Here is a 19,571-nt window from a genome sequence, read left to right as displayed (position 1 = left end):
ACATAATCACGCTCCAAGAGACGCATATACAAAAAAAAAAAAAAAAAAAAAAAGGAGAGGAGAGGCCTCCTTCGGATCAGGGGCTACAATCAAATCGTCCAATCTAACGATGATGAAAAAAAGAAAGGAGTACTCATTGCCTTCGCAAATCACCTACAGATCCAACTCGAAGATACACAAGCAGACAAGAACAGTCGCTATGTCTTCACAAAGGTCAAGATAGACAACCGTCAACTATCAATAGCCACCTTGTATGCCCCAATCACCAGACAGGAGGGCTTTATCAAGGACACAATCAACAAATTAGAAAACTTCACAAGAGGGGAGGTGATCCTCACAGGAGACTTCAACCTAGCATGGAACCACAAAGAAGATCGATCAAACCCCAAGAGTAACCAAGTAGGATCTCCCTCCCAGGCGCTGAAACAGACGATGCAGAACCAAAAACCCTAGAGGACGTATGGCGCAGACTTAAAGGAACTACGGAAGGATTCACCTACCACTCGCACGTACACGACACCAGCTCTAGGATAGACTATATTTGGGCAACAGCGTCCCTGGTCGGAGAAATACGGGACATAGAAAGAGGCCTAATTTCACTCTCGGACCACGCCCCATTGTGGATCACATTCCCCGAATTCACTAAAAGATCGAACCTTTGGCGATGGATGCTCCCTAGGGACATAATACAAGATCCAGTGTCAAAAGAAACTATCAGAGAAAAGATAGAGGAATACTTCGAGTACAACAACACCCCGGATGTCTCCACAAGCACAAAATGGGAAGCATTCAAAGCAATAACGAGGGGCTATCTAATCGCACTAAAGGCACAAAAAGACAAGCTATCATACAAATGGGAAGATGAACTGGGGAAAAAACTGGTAGAAATAGGGGAAGAAATTATCAAGAATCCCTCCAGGAAAGTAAAGAGAGCACATAGACATGTCCAGAGCCAGCTAGACTTAATCAGGACCAAAAGAGCAGAAACGCAATTAATGCACACAAAACACTGGTATGCGATGAAATCAAATAAAGCCAACAAACTACTAGCAAGACAACTAAAGGGTAGACGGCAGGAGCAAATGGTGCACACTCTAAAAGACGAACAAGGAATTGAGAAAACACAAACGAAAGACATTAAAGAAGCATTTCGAAGTTCTACCAAAACTTGTACTCTTCGCAACATCCGATAGAAGAAGAACAGGCAGCCTTTTTGAAAGAAATTACTCTCCCGACAGTATCGCCATCCGAAAAAGAGGCCCTTGAGGAGCCCATCACGCCGGAGGAGGTAGGGAAAGCAATAAGAGATCTTCCCAAGAATAAAGCCCCAGGCCCGGACGCCTTCACAGCAGCCTTCTACAAAACATACGTGGACATATTGACCCCCCAATTAACCACATTATTCAACACCTTCAAGACCTCGAATAACATCACGGCATCAATGAATGAAGCTAAGATACTTGTTTTCCACAAAAAGGGAAAAGATCCAGAAAACTCGAGCTCTTATCGCCCAATAGCACTTATCAATGTCGATGCCAAACTCTACACGAAGGTTCTCGCAAATAGGCCGGCGCCTCTGCTCCCCAAACTGATACATCAAGAACAAGCGGGCTTTATCCCCGGCAGGAAAACCCATGACAACATAAGATGAATAGTACATCTCATAGAGAAAGCAGGAATCATGAATATCCCATCAGCAATAATCTCGCTAGATGCGGAAAAAGCATTCGACCGGGTCGAATGGTCAATGCTATTCGAGACTCAAGAAAATGGGCATAGGGAACGAATTCATAAATATGATCAGTGCCAACTACAATGCACCGACGGCCAGAATAGCAGTCAACCGAGAAATCTCGAATCCCATCAAAATCGGAAGAGGTACGAAACAGGGATGCCCCCTGTCTCCACTGCTGTACGCGATCTTTCTAGAACCCCTCCTGGTGAAAATCAGCGCAACCCAAGACATCAAGGGAATATAAATGGGAGGACAAACACACAAGACAGCCGCATATGCCGACGATATGATGATGACGATCACGGAACCAAGTAAAACGCTCCCACTTCTCATTCAACTAATAGACAATTATGGGGACATCTCGGGGCTGAAAATTAACAAGCAGAAATCGACAGTAATGGCACTAACAGGAAACAAAGAAGAGATCCACAAATTAACGAAGGACCTGCATCTACAAACGGCCGAAGAAGGCGTGCGGTATCTAGGAGTGACGTTGACACATAAGATATAAAACCTGTACGCGGGGAACTACACAACCCTCTTAGAAGCCGTTAAGAGACCTAAACAGATGGAATCTGCTCTCAATCTCTTAGTGGGGCAGAATAACGGTAATCAAGATGACGATCTTGCCCAGATTGCTCTATTACTTTCAAGCACTCCCCATAAGGATTCCGACTACATTCTTCAAGTCACTCACAAAAACCATCACCAAATACGTATGGCAAAACAAAACACCAAGAATTTCACAACAGGTGCTCACAGCACACAAATCAGATGGAGGAATGGCGCTCCCCCACTTCAGGAAGTACTACGAGGTGGCCCAACTATGGGTAATCAACGAATGGATCACGGACACATCAGACAAATGGTGGGAGGCACAGGATAGAGCTGTAGCAAGATCAAACCTGCGTCACCTCCTGTGGAAAAAAACAGAGCACAGGCATCAAAACATAAAGATCAGCGAAGTCATGAGCTCTACTATGCAAATCTGGGATAGGGCCATCAAGAGAGAAACCCTAACGATAGACCCGGCCCCATTCATACCACTGCTGGACAACCCGGATTTCCCCCCAGGGATGGCAAAAGGGTCATTCCAGAAATGGAGAGACACGGACTGCTCAAATGTGGGAGACATATATGTGGGCCAAAGGATCAGATCCTTCACGGAATGTCAGGGTTTGCTGGGCCTTACGGAGAAAGACAGATACCAGTATGAACAGATCCATCACTGGCTCACATCCCCAAGAATAACGAAAGCCATGACAAGGGATCTCACCCCATTCGAGTAATACATATTGACCCAAACTGGAGAAAAGAAATTCGTATCAACCCTCTACAAATTTATCAATGCACAAGAAGAAAACATTACGTGGCTATACATGAAAAAATGGGAAACCACTTTGGGAAAACAAATCACGAGGAAGCAGTGGATAGATCTGTGGCAAATAATCCCCAAGTGGACCCGGGCAATTCAAACAAGGGAAGCTTGGACCAAGGTAATGGTTCAATGGCACTACACCCCAGAAAGACTCCACAAAATGTTCCCCACAGCTCAAGGAAAATGTTGGAGGGGGTGCGACACCACAGGAACATGGAGACACATCTGGTGGGGCTGCGGAAAACTACAACCATTCTGGGCGGAAGTGAAAACGCAAATGCAGGAAATGTTCGAGGGAACCATGAACCTAGCAGAAGAAATCTGGATGTGTGGAATGTGGGCCCCCGGAGACAAGACACTTTCGAAGACGCAAAAGCTGAACTTTATGGGGCTCCTAATAGCAGCGTGGCTGGCAATAGCCCAGAATTGGAAAAAAAAGTCCCCCCCAACTACACAAGAATGGCTTCAAAGGATATGGACCTATGTAGCAATGGAGAGAATCACATATAACCTCCAAGGGCACAGACAAGGATTTGCTACAGACTGGGGAGAGGTTATAGAATTCCTTCAAAGTGACTATATGATACAGTGGTGCCCACACAACATCTGCATTCTGGATATGTTTACAAGTTAGAACTGTTGCACACAAGGGACACTAAGGATCCGCAAAAAAAAAATCTAACACCGGTTGGGAGGGAGGGGTGAGGGAGAGGGGGTTTGGCGACAATGTTGAGTCCCGTAGTTTATGTTTAAAGAAATGCCAATAAAAATATATTTAAAAGTTCAAAAAGAGTTGGATCAGTTCAGAGAAAGTTAGTTAACAGGTCCCAGGTCACCCCAGGATAGAGAGTCAAGGATTTACGGGACACCTTGAACAGTCTGTTGCAAGGGAGACCAGGTGGGACACAGTACCTGAAATGGTGAGAAAGCTCCAGCGGGGGCAGTTGTTCCTGGCAGCGGGTGCAAGTCGGTGCTTCGTCTAGGGCAAGAGAAGATCTCGACGTGGAGGAAAGCTGGAGGTCGTTGCACTGCCAGGGAACACACCAGCCGCTGAGTTTCCCGGTTAAAAGGTACTACTCTTTTATTCGCGGTAGTGGTGAAGCGTGGCTATCCGGCCGCCGGGGTGCTTTGCACGGGCGATTCGACCACGAGACGATCCAGGAAGGCGAAAAGAGGGCAAACTGGTTATCGCCACCAGTTCAAAGGAAGAAGACTCTCCGGGATGAAGATCTTCTCTGTCGTCGGGAAGTGGTGAGGTGGTTCAGCAGGGCTCCACCGGTGGTGTCGTCGTTGCAGGTTGGCTCAGCTTCTCCCTCTTCGGATTCTTTGGTCCTGTGGCGACTTCTGAAGTTCCAATCCCCAAAGCCCTGCTTTTATGCAGAAAACCCCCATTCATCAGTCCTAGCTGTCACTTAAACATGCTAAGTGGTGAGCCGGGCGGCTCACCATTGGGCCAATCACACAAGAGTGTGACTTGAGTTGCCGAGGCAACTCAGTCCAGGGTGCCTAAACCCCCCTCCCACACATCCTGTAGACCCAGACAGAGTGGCACCACTTTTGGTAGCTTCTGTGCAGAAGTCTGCCAAAAGTGGAACAAAGGGCTCGAGTTGGGTTGGAGTTACAGAGGTGAACACAAACGCCATTTTAAAACAGAGTCCTGGCAAAAAGACCCAACCGGGGAATAAATATTAAATAAATAACCCGGCAGTATCTTTAACATTGCACCAAAAAAGTGGTGCGTTTAAAATGAATGGGAAAATCCCATCGCGTGGTAACCACTGCCACCAGCCAGAAACTCGACGAGGGGGGACTGCACAGTGCCCCCCTTGAAAAACAGACCTAGGGGCAATCTAATTACCCCTAGTACTTCCACAATATGATGGTTTGTACTGGTTCTGTTCACAATTTAAGACGAGTAAAGTCAATGGTGACTTTATATGCCCTGGGAGACAGCAGTCAGTCCCAGGGTATGAAGTCTATGTTTGGGGGTCACTATGACACCCCTGTGTTACTGCACTGAGGGTGCTGTGTAACACACTTACCAAAAACACATGAAACCCTATGGAGTAAAAGACCCCATAGCCCACAAAACACATTACAAAGTCAAAGGATATCTCAAATCATGTCTAAGAGTGGGAGAAAAAGAGTCTCACTCTTAGCAGGAGAAAAAAATAAACCCCAAAAATCCAGCAAAGCTGCTCACTCACTAGGTTTGGGAAATTAGCCTATACAGAGAAGTCTCCCTAACAATAACATTACTATCAATAGACATAGGGCCATCCTCTCTAAAATAGCAATGATTCCCCTGCACCCCTCCTGCCCTTATTTAGTCCCCTGCACCAATTCCCTCCTGATGCAAGCCTTCACCTCTTTCTCCCCATCTCACACCAGGAGCTTCTCATGCTCTGACTGCAAAGCCACCTGTCAGGCTCTCCTGGAGACCCATTCCCGCCCACACTCCTCAAGAACATCCAAACATCAACCTGCGCAGGCAGCATTGCATGGCCAATCCTTAACTAATACCTCACCTCAGGAATCTTCCCGGAAGCCTTCAAACCTCCTATATCAAACCCCTCATCAAAACACCCAACTCGACCCACTCATTCCCCAGAACTAGACCGGCCCATTTCCAACACATGCTTCATGGCCAAACACATGGACTGCACAGCATACAAGCAGCTCTGCAACTTCACAGAAGCCAAGAACCTTCTTGACCCAACCCAGACAGGCTTCTGACCAAAAAAGAACAGCGGACACAGAAGGATGTCTCACCCGCCTTCAACACCACTGACCACACCATACTCCTAGACAGGCTATACTTCTTAGGAATCGAGGACACTGCTCTCAAATGGATCTCCTCCATCTCTAATCGCTCACATATCATGCTCCTCCCAACCTTCACCTCCACAGTGCCAAAAGGGATTCCACAGGGAGAATCTCCATCTCCTCTCCAATATCTATCTTAGCCCACTCCCTGCACTCCTCCGCTCCCACAAACTCATCTGTTACAACAACCTAGATGGCACTCAGATCATCCTCAAAATCCCCAATTGCCAGGTGCCACCCGCCCCAATCTCCCATTATGCCGCTCTGATATGGACCATTGGATGACAACCAACCATCTCCTCCTCAAACCTGGAAAAACAGAAATCCTAGTATGAGGTAAAACCACTCTCTTTCCCCAACCAATCCTCTGGCCTCACTTTCTAACCCTCCTACCCACCCCCCAAACAAGTTCCACATCAGTGAAAAACCTCAGATGTACACTGGACTCGGATCTATTCCTCTCCCAACACATCAGCTCTGTATCCAGAACCTGCTATTTCCACCTACGCATCCTTAGGCGAATCTTCCTGTGGCTAACCTATCCACATAGAACCTCTGCCATCCTCCCCATCATCCTCTCCAGCTTAGATTATGCAAACTGCCTTTATCTAGATGCACTGGCGTTCAAACTTCAGAAACGCCAAAGAATCCAAAACGCTGTGGCTCATCTCCTCATTGGCCTCTCACCTACAGAGCACATCAGCTCTGCACCCAGAGTCTTACACTGGCTCTCTATTGGTCGACGGACTACCTTTAAAGCCATGTGCATTACTCACCATGCCATCCACAACACTAGTCCAGAATTCCTCCAGTATAAACTTATACGATACCAACCCTCCAGGATCCTCAGATCCGGTGCAGCACTTCTCCTTGTTATCCCCATTGCAACTCAACTAGATTGGGAGGTTCCGCTTTCTCCATCAAAGCTCCCACCATCTGGAACTCTCTCCCTCTCGACATCCACAGGATTGACAACCATCTCACATTCAGAAAGGCCCTCAAAACGTGCCTATTCCCTTCCTCTTCCTAATCCCCCCTCTGCATTACCCTTGACTGTTGCCCATTCACAAGCACTGGCACAGGCCATCCAAAACACCAACAGCGCACTTTAAGGCAGACACTGGCTCCTTCGCGGCGGACCACCATGCAGAGCTCAGGGGCAACGCGTTTGTGGTGGAAGCAACACAGTGCAGTGCAAGACAGGTTTGAATCCCGATCCTGCGCTTAGAAACCACTCGTTGGTATTAATCGCGTTTTAAAAGAACAATTATAATCCCATTCCACTCCCGCAGACGATCACATATCAGCCTCCTCCCCCCCACCCCCCGAACCTCATGCACTCTAACTGCTGCACTCTGGTTACTGGACAACACCTAAAAATATGATATTAGGTTGTATGTCCCTGCTGAAAAGCGTTTGGACAGCAGATGAGGCCAGAAAAATGCAACAGGGCTGCATCCAAACTCCCACCTCGGCCGATACCTAGAGGTCCTGCACCGGCAGACTCTCCCCCATCTAATATCAAAGGGAGCTTGCCCTAAACATACAGAACGCTCGAATAGATGGATCACTAGAGGTAGTAATTAAAGCGCACCTAGTTTGATTATGGGGATACGAAATATTACAGACTTAGATGGATTGCTCCATGTAATTTCCATAGGGGCTTGCCTAAACACTCAGAAGGCTTGATTCATAGGTTCACTGGAGATAGAGATGTAGTGTGCCATTTGAACCAGGGGTATAGGGCATGCTATGCACCAAGATCGTTTTGGAGGTAGGAATGGTGACGCACTAAGATGATTCTGGGGGGCATAATACATGATGCACTTGTTTCCTGTGGGGACAGGAAATGTATCATAGCTGGGACCCTTTTAATATCGGCAAAGGCCATGCCATAGTGTTGAACCTAGATAAATGATTGGCTTTGCACTGCATCCAACTTATACACGTGGTTGCACTCAAAGCAATACACCTACAAAGTTTCAGCCCATCACGGATGCTCCAATTTACTTGCTGGCATCCCCTCTGCACCTAAAACTGTTCAGTTCAACGCTGAAATGCACAGTGGCTACATGCAAGTATCCCCTGCCATTGTGCTTATTAGAGTACTTGGTCCTCTTAGTACGTGGAAGACACATAGTAGCTCTGTCTAATTAATTTATTTGCCTTTTGAACTCAAAGAATACCAATATCCAGGTCCTCCTCCATGGTAGCATTCTACTCCCACTAGAAGATGCCCTTGGACGGCCATCCTATCGTCTTGGGAGACTTAGGGGGTGACTGGACCGCAGTGCCAGAAAAATCTGACAAAGCAACATTGAAGATAAACTCTGTCCGGGTTTGTATATGTATAAACGCACCATGTCTGTGGACATCTGCCGCAGGCACGGTTCTCCATCCATGCACTCTAGAATGCAGCTACAGTTATGTCAAATTCAGTCTAGCTGCTCAAATATCTTTCACGCTGAAACCCCAGGTGTGCCTCAACACCTTTGCCATTAGTATACAGCAACAACCTACAACAGATTTGGTCTAGCTGGGCACACATCGAGTCTCCCGCCCTAGCTCTCCGTCTTTCCCACCGGCAGCACCCACATACATACCCGATATCCTGGGTTGCTTACTGCAGCCTAGCCAGCCCTCCTAAACCCTAATCTCGGCAGAATGCACACACACATCTTAAAGTCTATCCTTAGGACATTTTCCCATACCTGGACATCGGCCCCGAAGGGCGTTCCAACCACTAAAAGCATTGAGGCCATACAGATAGGAAAATGGCGCTATATAAATGACAATACAATACAATATAATTTAATCATGGTAGGCAGCAGTTGCAATGCATTCCCACAGAATCCACCTGCTTTTTGCTGATGTAAAAAGCTGGTGGATTCCAATCAGAATTCCTTGGAGCTACACCAGCAGGAAAATATCATGCTGGCATAAAGCCAAGTGGTTTTTTAAGTCAAAGAGGAAAAGGGAGTCAGAAAAGTAACTCCCGTTCCGTGCACACCCTCTGCCTCCAATAATCGGGCACATGCCGCAGAACAAGGAAAAAGATGTTAAAACAGACGTCACAGCTTAACGCCTGTATTTAGCATCCTTTTCTTAATATCTGGGAACATGAGCCCATGTGTGTCTCAGAGGTACAGCGAGATGAAAGCAGCTTAGACACAGAGAGGAGCCAGAGCATACAAAAGGCAACAGATGTTCGTCATGGCACTGCACGCCAAACTCAAATGGTGGATTTGTGGTCCCTTCATCCAGTTATCAAAATCCTTAATTGCCTCATAGTTTGGCTTGTTGAGGAATTGTGGACGTTTTATTAATAAGCAATAAAATGGTATCACAAGATGCTATTCACACTTTAAGATAGTGGAGCTTCAAAGATCTTCAGGTATGCAGCCAGTAGATTTCCTGTAACCTAACAACGGTTTCTGCCGGGTCTGAATATTGGATTAGACTGTTCCCTCTCAGAAGGGGAAACGTGAACTACGCTTTTGTCTGTGGAGAGCACAACATCTTACGGATGAGAGTTGGCCATTAGGAACTGTGATTTGCTGTGACTCTCCCTTTCTTTTCATAGGGCTTGCATTGCATTATTCTTTCCTAAATACATATGTGTATCCTTTCACAAAGGACGCACCATACAACTACAATGTTCTGATAGTTCATCTCCTTTAATAAATATAGTCACTAGCATTTGTGAAGACGAGGACCAGCATTTTGATAGAAACGAAGACACTGCACCGTTGGTGAGATTCACAGTGTATGTAAAAATGACAAGTGCCTTTCTTCAGACATAACTGGCCAAAATAAAAAGACACCGGTAGCTTTTACAGTACAAATATAAAATGAGAAGGCATACTTCAGTAACCAAGATGTCTCCTGGAAAAGGCCACTTGCTGCACGTTCTCCAGGGAGGAGCAGATTGTTAGTGGACCACTGCAGACATTGAATTACTGTCCACTTTCATGTAGGGGTTATCCGGGGGCTGTTGTAGTATCATTATGAGTAGAAACAGTCCATACATGTGGCAGCCCCAGTCCAGGAATATGTACACCACTTCTGGCCTTTGCCAAGTTGAAACACTCACAAAACTTTGGTTTCGGCAATTACTGAGCCTGTTGCAAATTAGCAGAAGTTATCAAAATGTAAAACTGATAACTCAAGTGGGCACTATGTGAAAACATTTGAACTACTTATTTCAGTCTTGGGTGCTGAAGTTTAGGAGAGATGGGGCATATATCTTTTTGCTTCCCATAAATGGCCTGATCAAGCGTGACAAAATGTTTCAAGTAATAGGTTATTATCCTGGTAGTTTGAAATGCCGGGTGGAGACTCGCAGAGAGTCACAGACTAAATTCTATATGTCTGCCATTTCATTGCATTCTCACTAAACATCCATCCATTGCCATATGTCACATCTGTGCAGCGGAAAACAGTGGAAGCGCTGCGTTCATTCCCTGAAGGACTGTCAGGTGTGTGACTCGGAAATGCCAGAAACATAAATGGACAAGAATCAAGGGAACAGTCCCCGGGAGTTGCCAAAAACTATTGTAAATATCCTGAGCATTCGCACTGGGCACATGGGTGACAAGACACTTCTCCCGGTCTCTGTAGCATCTGTATCTCCAATGCATTCCCAGGGCGCTAAAGGTGAGAGTGCGGTTGCTATGTCTGCGGCTCCATGTTTCTCTGAATCCTGGGCGGGTCAATTAAGAGCGGTGAATGTGTCGACTAGTACAGCTTTGGTACCCCATAGGGCTGTAGACAAAGTAGTAAGTACAAGTTTAACTCTTTCCAAAGCTGCAAATAGAAACAAAAGTTTGCCTAATTGAGTCTCAAACCTTGAATTGGGTGTGGGGCAACCAACGGTAATTGTGAGATTCAGATAAAAGTTTATGACTCAATGGTGGCGGCGGAGGTGGGGAAGGTAACCCTTCCCCCTCTAGCTATGAACAAACTCCTGCCTACCCATATGACAGAAATTAAAGACCAGGTTCATACCATATACAACTCTTTACTTCTCAGCCCTGTGGATGGTTCAGCAGAGCACACTATTTTTTGTAGCAAATCGCAAAAGAAAATGAAGGATTTCTTTACAAAGTTGGGAGGCCAGTCTACAACGACGAGGTGTTTGGGGAGACAGGAAATCTTGGACTTTCCATTGGGAGCGTCAGACAGAAACACTGTGGAGGCTCTCCCATTTGTCAAAGGTGAATTAAATGCACGTGGAGTTTGACACTCTCTCAGCATACACCTTAGTGAGATCAAGAAGACAGATGAGGTGGGAATAAATCTTGGGGATGATCCAGCCACGATATTAACTGAACACCTCACCTTTGATTCCGCGGACGCTCAGGTAAACACAAATGAAGGAGGACTCCATGAAACATTAAGAACAATGGATGATAGAATAAAATTTACATCTCGAAAAATTGCAGCACTAAATGTGGTGTTGAGTTCTTTAGTCACCCTCTACGAAAATATCCAAGACACTCTTGTGGTGAATTTAACAGATATGGGAGATTTGTAGCTTGGTCAGGATTTTATAGCAGGTATGCTCATAAAATATCAGAAGAAGAATAATTTACATCAATTGAAGGTTGCATCATCTATTGAGACCCTTAACCATAAAGTAGGAATACTTGCTGATATGATGGAATTACATCATTGTCTGTTGACAACTCAATCCATCGCAAATATTATAAGAGAAGAGACCCCGGACCCAGCAGATGACGTTCCAGATACTTCTGAGAAGGTTGTGGAAAAAGAAATGGCCATAGTTTCTGCCGGAACTCAGCAGGTTCCACATGTCATCCAGATGTTTATGGAAAGTATCCGGAGCTATAGATACAAAAGGGGATTTTTCTACCTATTTTTTTTACTTTCCTCAGGTTTGGATCGAACAGCTGCCCAATACAGGAGAATCACTGATTCTGAACGTGCAACTAATTTTGAAATTGATAAAGTAAGTTCCAGAGTTGTACTTATTTTCAACTTATGACACTGACTTCATCCATTTTCCATATGATAATGCTCTGCATATAGTGGGAATAGGGCTCCAGTCACGTTTAGGGGTAACTGCCATTCTGTCAGCTGCATGAGTATTTTTACAAAAAGGTTTTCGAATATCGACTAATAAACCAAAGTTAAAGGGTCCGCAAAATATCAGGGGACCGGTAATGTTTCTAGGTACGAGTACAAAAAGAAACCAGGATAAAGAATTTGTGGTGGCACAGACCAAGACAAAAAATGAAGGGGTGAATGGTTAAAAGTAAGGTGTGGTCTTTACTGCCTGAGGTCCTGACCCAGGTCTTTCAGACGCTTGATGAAAACAAGCCTCTGCTTTAGTGAACAGTGGTCTGGATGTTCTATGTTGGAATACAAGGGGTTATAAGAGTTTTATTGGGGGGAAATTAGTGATAATATCTTCGCCTCTTTTGATTTAATTTGGATTCAGGAGACTTGGTTACTTGCAGACCTGAGGCTGGATTGTTTTACTGTCTTGCACCAACTTGCTACAAATTCTAAAGGTGGCCGTCCTTCGGGTGGCCTAATAACTGCCTCCCGTAATTCTAAGATTCTAAAAATGGTAGTGATAACAAATTGATACTATAGAATTTTAGCATCTAAAATGTAACGTAGTTTAGTGGTGTTTGACATTTATGATAACCCCTCCTTTTCCTCTTTATTTCTGATATGTCAGAAGTAGTGGGTCGAGGAGAGGGCACGAGTATTTAAATTGTGGGAGATTTGAACTTGTGTTGTCTTGACCTAGGACCTGGGATGAATGGGCTAAGCTCTCTGGGAGTGAATGGCTAGATGACTGGGACCTGATCGTTTGTAATGGCAATTTAAGTGGAGATCTCCAGCCCGCCTTTACTTGGGAGGGAAATCGGGGAAAGTTAGTAATTAATTATATAATTCTGTCAAGAGATCTCTTTGATGCTTCTTCTAGGATGGAGGCTAGGTCCACTAATAAAAGCAACCATATTATGTTTACTCTGGGAAGGTTAGATGTCTTGCATGATGAAGGTGGGTATGGAATTGACCTAGTTTTGAACAAGGGGGGAAACTGTGGGTTTAAGTTTAAACAAGATGAACAGCTAAATTAAAGTCTGAATAACTTGGTTATGTTCAAATCAAAGGCGAAATTAACTACTCTGTGTCAGCCAGAAAAGTTTCACTCTTTCTATGGGAGTTAGATAGATCAGAAATGATTGGGGCAAATAAAGTTCCTAGGCATAAATATCAGTGGGAACTGAGAAAACATCCTGAGTAGGGAAGCCATTGATAAGGATACTTTCTTAAGGTAAAAGAAAATCCTGACCAAGGAGTCTCATAATTGGTCTAGGGCCCAGCGATATTCAAAATATCCACATCATGACAAACTAATGTTAGAAACTCTAATTGCAAAGAATACACATAATTATTGATTGTTAGTAAATGGCAGTAAGATCTCTCAATCCTCTTCCCAAACAAATTGTGCATCGGAGGACTCATGGTCAGGCCATTTCCAATCTCTTTTTGGAAAGATTTCATGTGACGTAATGACTCCTGACATGGAGGTTCCTTGGTCCCAGTGCGCCTCTCTTGAGGTGGTCCGTGAACCAATAAATGATCCAGCTCTCGAGCTGCTGGACCTAACACGTTATCTAATTCCATTCTGAAAGCTGATGTGGACTCCTGGTATACTGTGCCTTCTTTTTAAGAACTCTATTGCTAGAAGGCAGTGTCCTGAGAGCTGGAGATCTGCAGTTATAATCCCCATTTACAAGAAGGGACGATCGAGCGGATCCTAATAACTACCACCCGATCGCCCTTCTTGATGCGGATAGTAGACTTTTTGCAGGGGTGGTACTTCGAGAGCTGGCGAGTTGGGCAGGCAGCAGGGGTATCTTGGGCAGGGCTCAGACTGGATTCCGCCACGGTATCTCTACAACTTTTTATGGGGTGGTTATGTATACACTTGGGGATAGTGTGTGGGTGGCAGGGAATCCCCCTTTTGTGTGGCCGTGGTGGATCTGAGTGAGGCCTTTGACACGGTCAACAGAAATCGGTTGTAGCAAAAGTTGAAGTCCTGGGGTATTCCATTGGGTCTGCTGGCAATCCTGGTATATTTACATCAGAATACTCAGAACACAAGTTCGATTAAACAGTAGGGGGGACCTTTCAAAGCCAATTCTCAGAGAGAGAGGAGTACGGCAAGGTTGTATGCTTGTACCTCTTCTCTTTAGTCTATACCTGGCCGATTTGAAGGATACATTGGACAAACATGTATTAGCAAGTCCAAAAATTGGCATGCAAGAATAAGCTGGATCGCATATGCAGAAGACGTGTTGCTTATTGATTTTGCCCATAGGGGATTACAGCAATTGTTGGGTGCAACAAGCACTTATGCGTCTGCTAACAATCTGGTAGTCAATCTTGAGAAGACAAATATTATGAGATTTTGTAATGGGAAAAAGAAATCTGTTCCATATTGTTGGTTTATGCAGTCTAAGACCATTCCATCAGTAGAATCAATATATCTAGGTTTTAGGTTATCAGCACATCCAAATGTGGGCTGCTTTGTGGAAGATAGGCTAAGAGTTAAAATAGACCAATTAGCTCCCCAAATGAAAAACCTTAAAGCTAACTACTGTCACCTTTCCTTGATCAGTTTAATAAAAAGTTATAGGGGGGAAAGTAATCCCTACTTTATTATATGGGATGGACATTGAATCCAAGGTGTAGAATTTGGACTGGGAGAAACTAGAGGGTAGGATATGGAAAAAGGCCTTGTGCATTCGCGTGTCCACCCCTATGGAGGGGCTTCAATATGGTCTGGGTCTATCATCCCTGAGGGTGGGTTTGGAATGGAGACTCCTGCAATTATATCGGCTCATTAAGTCACCCAACGACTCATTTTATGAGGAATTCTCTAAGGAAGATCTGAAACAATTCAATCCGTTTATGAAAGGCTTGAGAAAGAGCGCAACTAACATCCTATCAAACATTGGTTGAACAGTCATGTACTTGGTTAAGAGGCCAAGTAATGTGAAAAAGGCTCTTAACGAGTCCGACTGGATAAGAACAGTTGATCGAATGCGCTCATTATCATTGCATGGGAGCTTATCCTATGTGGATAAACCTAGGGGAGCCTTGCCTGGTTACTTGTCCAGATTTCCGGATGGAAGAAGTCGTGTCATGATGTGATTTAGGTGAAATTTACTGCAGACTGGTGATGTAATATCTAGTAGGTGTAGACAGAAGGTGGGCAAAGATGTGTGTTCTTTACATTATCTAGAGCTGTTTCAGACATTGTACCATGTTTTGGGATGGAAATGAGCCTATCCCACCCCGTTAGGTGCATCCAAATACACTTAATACCATATTAGACGATCTAACGTACAAGAGGGGAGCAATCTGCATCATCAGGCAATATATAGAGGCCCTCCAGCGCTTAGAGGTAGGTGCATGGCACTACGTAGGCCCATAGCCCTCGTCGCCATTTTGTATTAGAACCAGAAACGATAAGCTGCAGGCTCGCATTGCTCACGTCCCTGGTTCACAAGGCCTAATCTCCACACAACATGCTGGCTCCATCAGAGCCCTGTTCCATGTTCCCACGGAAGTCCACTTCCCTCTCGTCCCTTTAGTGCTGCAAATATTTAGTATTAGTATCTTTCACCCGAATGCGCCCTGCTATAGCGTGAGACAACAATAGGCTCTGTGCTGCGTCCATTCATCTCCACTAACCTGCCAGGAATCCTCTCACCCCCACCCAGCCAGGTCGAAGCCAGCCTCACCCCACTGCCTCGATCCCCACACCTTTGCACTCCTTGAAATGCATGCAACCTACAGGTCCCAACCCTCATCAAGTGTCCACAGATCTAAGCATGCACTACTATATTTCTTCTAAGCAACAACACATACCCGATGTAACACGAGGTACTAGGGGGGATAAATTAAAGATCAAACCCAAGGGGGGAGACCTTGAGTGCTGGAACTGCAGCATTAAGGAAACCCTGAATGTGTCGGTCAGCATAACTGTATTTTATCCTCCCTCTTCCTTGGGCCCACTTCCCGTGCCGACAAGGTGCCTGCCATAATGAGTTAATATTCAGGCTTTGCATGTTTAGCTTAGATAGAAACAATGTCTAATGCGAGTCCCGACCTTCACTGCGAGGATAAGACCAGCTGACCCGCGTGGATCCTGATTGACAGCAGAAAACCAACCAATTACTTCCTCTCATCCCCTATGCAGCAGGCCCATGTGAAGGTGCTTCCAATCAGTGGCACCCATTGCGTACCCTATAGATTACGCTATCTGGGTCCCTATGCCCATGTTTATAACAGTTAGAGCTAGAGCACTCTCAAGCAGCAGAGTCATTTGCTGATTTTTTTTATTTTGTACAATTAAACCTTGTTAACCTTGCAACGCTATCTCTTGGCCTATTTCCCTGGCGGGTTGTTTTTACTCTGGAGTGTGCGCATAGAGGGACTTGCCTTCACATGTTCTGATCGAATGGTAAGGAACAAGAGTGAAAATTATACAGACATTGCAGCGTTTTGTGAATGACCTAAACCAGTTATAGACCATGGACTTTTGACATTGGCTATCTTCAGGCCATGAAACAGTCTTGTCATTGGAAGTGATTAAACTGTTAAAGATGCTGGAATTGTACAGAGAATATTCCTGAGGACTGGGTGCAAGGGGTGTATTTTATTTGTAAATATTCTGATGTTGGATATGTAACTATTTTATATTATGTGGAAAGTCAAATGTTTAGCTGAGACACATTTAATTAAAAAAACAATAGGCTGAAATTATGTTTTTTAAGCAAACATTTCAGATAAGCAAGGTTCTTCTGTTTATCCTGGCCATTAACCAGGCTCCCGTGGTCACGGCCCTGGTGTTAGGTGTGCTCGATTATTGCAATTCGCTCTATTTGGCGCAAACCGCACACCTGAGAGGACAGCTTCAGCAGTATGCTGCAGCCAGATACAGTCCCCTTTTGGTGCCCCCATGACCCATTTGTTGCGCCAGTTGCACTGGTTGCAGGTTGCTCAGCGAATTGTGTTTAAATCAATGTGCATGGTGTACAGGGCCTTCTACAGGTTTGGAGCTGAATATTTGCAGGCAAAATGTACTCGCTATCAACACACTCGTGCCCTCCGCTCTCAAGGGACTTGTCAACGGTTGGTACCCTGCTTTAGATTTGCTTGCAAAGGTGGCCGTGCGTTGTCGGTATCAGCGGCTAAGGAATGGAATAATCTGCCTCTATCCTTGCACGAGACTATCGACCATCTCACTTTCCGGCACAACCTGAAAACATTACTGTTTTAAATAAGTACTTGGCTCCCTGTTGGCTCTCTTTTTTCACCTCTCTCCTAGCGCCATGAAACCTATGGGTGGCCGTGCGCTCTATACATTTTAATAACATAACATAAATTGGGGAAAAGTTATACAATTTACAATGAGTTTGTAGAAGAAAGCGTGAGAAAAAGAAAAAAAAAGTTTGTCACCAAAGAATTGTCCAACTGCAGTCAGCTATCTAATACAATGAAAGCCAATTCCTGATCATAATATTGTTGTGGACTTTATTTTGTATGTTTTCTTCTGTAAAGTACATGAAATGTATGATAACAATTTATTGATATTGAGGAGGGGTTGTGCCATGTGACACAGAGGTATAATTTAGGAGTCACTTGTGGAGGGCGAGATGAGGCATTCTAATGTTTCGCTCTAGCCACCAAATTGTGTAGAAACTGCCCTGTATATAAATGTGTACATATCTAATAACAGTTGCAGATAAAAACGTCCTTATCTCAGTCTCTGCCTGGTGCGTGCGAATACTGCAGCACGGTACAGGTCAGATTCCTTAGATAACATTCCCAGCATGGTATTTTTAGCCAAAGAAGGAACGGCGACTTAACAGCCAATCAAAATGTACGCGCTGGCAGTATGCATCCAGTAGCATAAGGGTGAAGCCGATCGACAGTGTGCCTACCTGAGAGGAGAAATAAATGGTATGCAGAGAATTAACAGCATTGCGACTTCCGCGTACAGAAAGGTCGCCACTGCAGTCCATTGAACTGTCATTTTCTATCAGCCGCGAATCTAAGAATAAAACAAAGCACTTTTGTGAATAGAGCCTGGAGCAAGTTACAAGATAGAAACAACAGGTATGCTTTGACCAATGCAAGCAGGGGGCGCCACAGAGAGGGAAGCTCAGAGTTCGCTCATTACAACACCAGTCAGTGGGGCTGAGCACGCGGTTGTAACGCAGAAGGAAACAATGGGGAGTTGACTGTGTTCAACCCTCTCACTCCTTCAGACTGTTGTGCAGTTGGTGGGGTGGGGCTAGGGAGCAATGGCAGTAAGCAGTGCTGCTGAACGGTGGGTTAGCACGACGTAAAACTTGCCTGCCACCTAGGTTCAGCGACGTTCTTTTTCCGCCTGTCTCTCTAGCTCTGCCAGCGGATGCGTGGTGACGCCAAGACGTGTACTAACAGGGCGGGGCCGCTCTTGCTTCTGTATCAGCGGTAAAAATAAACACATCAAGCGTTCAACGTTTTTACATGTCTCGCTGGTCTTGTCTGTTAGGTCTCGCGGTTCGTGGTACCCGTAAAGGCTGAGAATTCCGAGCATGTGGCATAACAAAGAAAGTCCAAAAGGCGCGCTGTATCTAGTGGTGAACTGTACGAAAAGAAGTAGTGGAACTATTTTCCCTGCTGGCCTTTCCTGCACCCCACACACTCCATCACCACTCCCCCTCTCGCTCGACAATACAAACCCCTAAACAAATGCATGCGCCTGCAATTTAAGGAAACGTTGGTGCAGTGCACTGAACTCCCAAGTTTCAACGTTCTAAACCATTCTAGAACGGTTTCTTTTTAAAAAAAATATATAGGAACAGTAGCACTTAAACAAAAGTAGAGGAGCACCGCTCCCACCCACTTCGACCACAGGCTGTATCAACTGTTGCACTGCTTTTTTTCTGTTAAGCACTTTTTATTCGGAATGTATGAAAATATGCAACCTACATTACTTGAAAGGCAGACATTTGACATAGTAATACAATCGAAATAGAAATTATGATAATGGTTACAATGTGTAAACGTTTGCTGCTTCAAAACAAGAGGTAATATTCTGTTGAGGTGCTGTTCACCTTGTTTGGGTAAGGACAGACCATAAGGGAGGGGGAAGAAGGTGAGTGAGGTACATAGCTCCCAACCTTTTTTGTCACCAAGGCGGGTGAAAACACCCGATTTTCTTTTTGGCGGGTGAGAGGCCCATAGAAGTGAATGGGCGAATGAGGGACTTGGCGGGTGATTCATCTGCTTTCAGGGCGGGTGAGTTGAGAGCTATGGAGGTAGGGACTTGAGGCAGGGAAAGGCAGGTACTGTTTGTTGCAATGTTCCAATGGCATCCGGAACCCCCCCCATGACCCACTGCCCGCGCACACACACACAGGACACGTACTCAGTTTGGGCTCCACAGTCGCTCTGCCACGGCCGGGAGCAATCCCTTTATAGCATACACAGCAGACGGAATTGCATCACTCCGCTGCGTGTGTCCACCCTTAAAGGGGCAGCCACCACACTCTTCCTTTTCCATAACAAAACAACGAAAGAGGTAAA

At 45.2% G+C, this 19,571-nt stretch overlaps 1 protein-coding gene across 2 annotated transcripts in view; it reads right to left on the bottom strand.

The window, feature by feature from the left end:
* The window catches only part of BCAP29 (B cell receptor associated protein 29), a 687,731-nt gene extending 669,202 nt beyond the window's left edge, over nucleotides 1-18,529 (bottom strand). The window contains exons 1-2 of one of the 2 annotated variants that reach the window (XM_069629145.1): nucleotides 18,354-18,529; nucleotides 17,939-18,048 (exon numbers count right to left, since the gene is read on the bottom strand). In XM_069629145.1, coding sequence (XP_069485246.1) covers nucleotides 17,939-18,030 — 92 coding nt within the window. In that variant the 5' untranslated portion in view covers nucleotides 18,031-18,048; nucleotides 18,354-18,529. The remainder of the gene's footprint in view (nucleotides 1-17,938; nucleotides 18,049-18,353) is intronic. The other variant, XM_069629146.1, reaches the window with a different exon arrangement.
* Between the last annotated feature and the right edge of the window lie 1,042 nt (nucleotides 18,530-19,571).

Source organism: Ambystoma mexicanum, chromosome 12, assembly GCF_040938575.1.
Source record: "Ambystoma mexicanum isolate Mex_15411 chromosome 12, UKY_AmexF1_1, whole genome shotgun sequence".
NCBI lineage: Eukaryota > Metazoa > Chordata > Amphibia > Caudata > Ambystomatidae > Ambystoma > Ambystoma mexicanum.
Note: the sequence above shows the minus strand (reverse complement) of the source record. Positions and strands in the feature narration are given on the sequence as shown.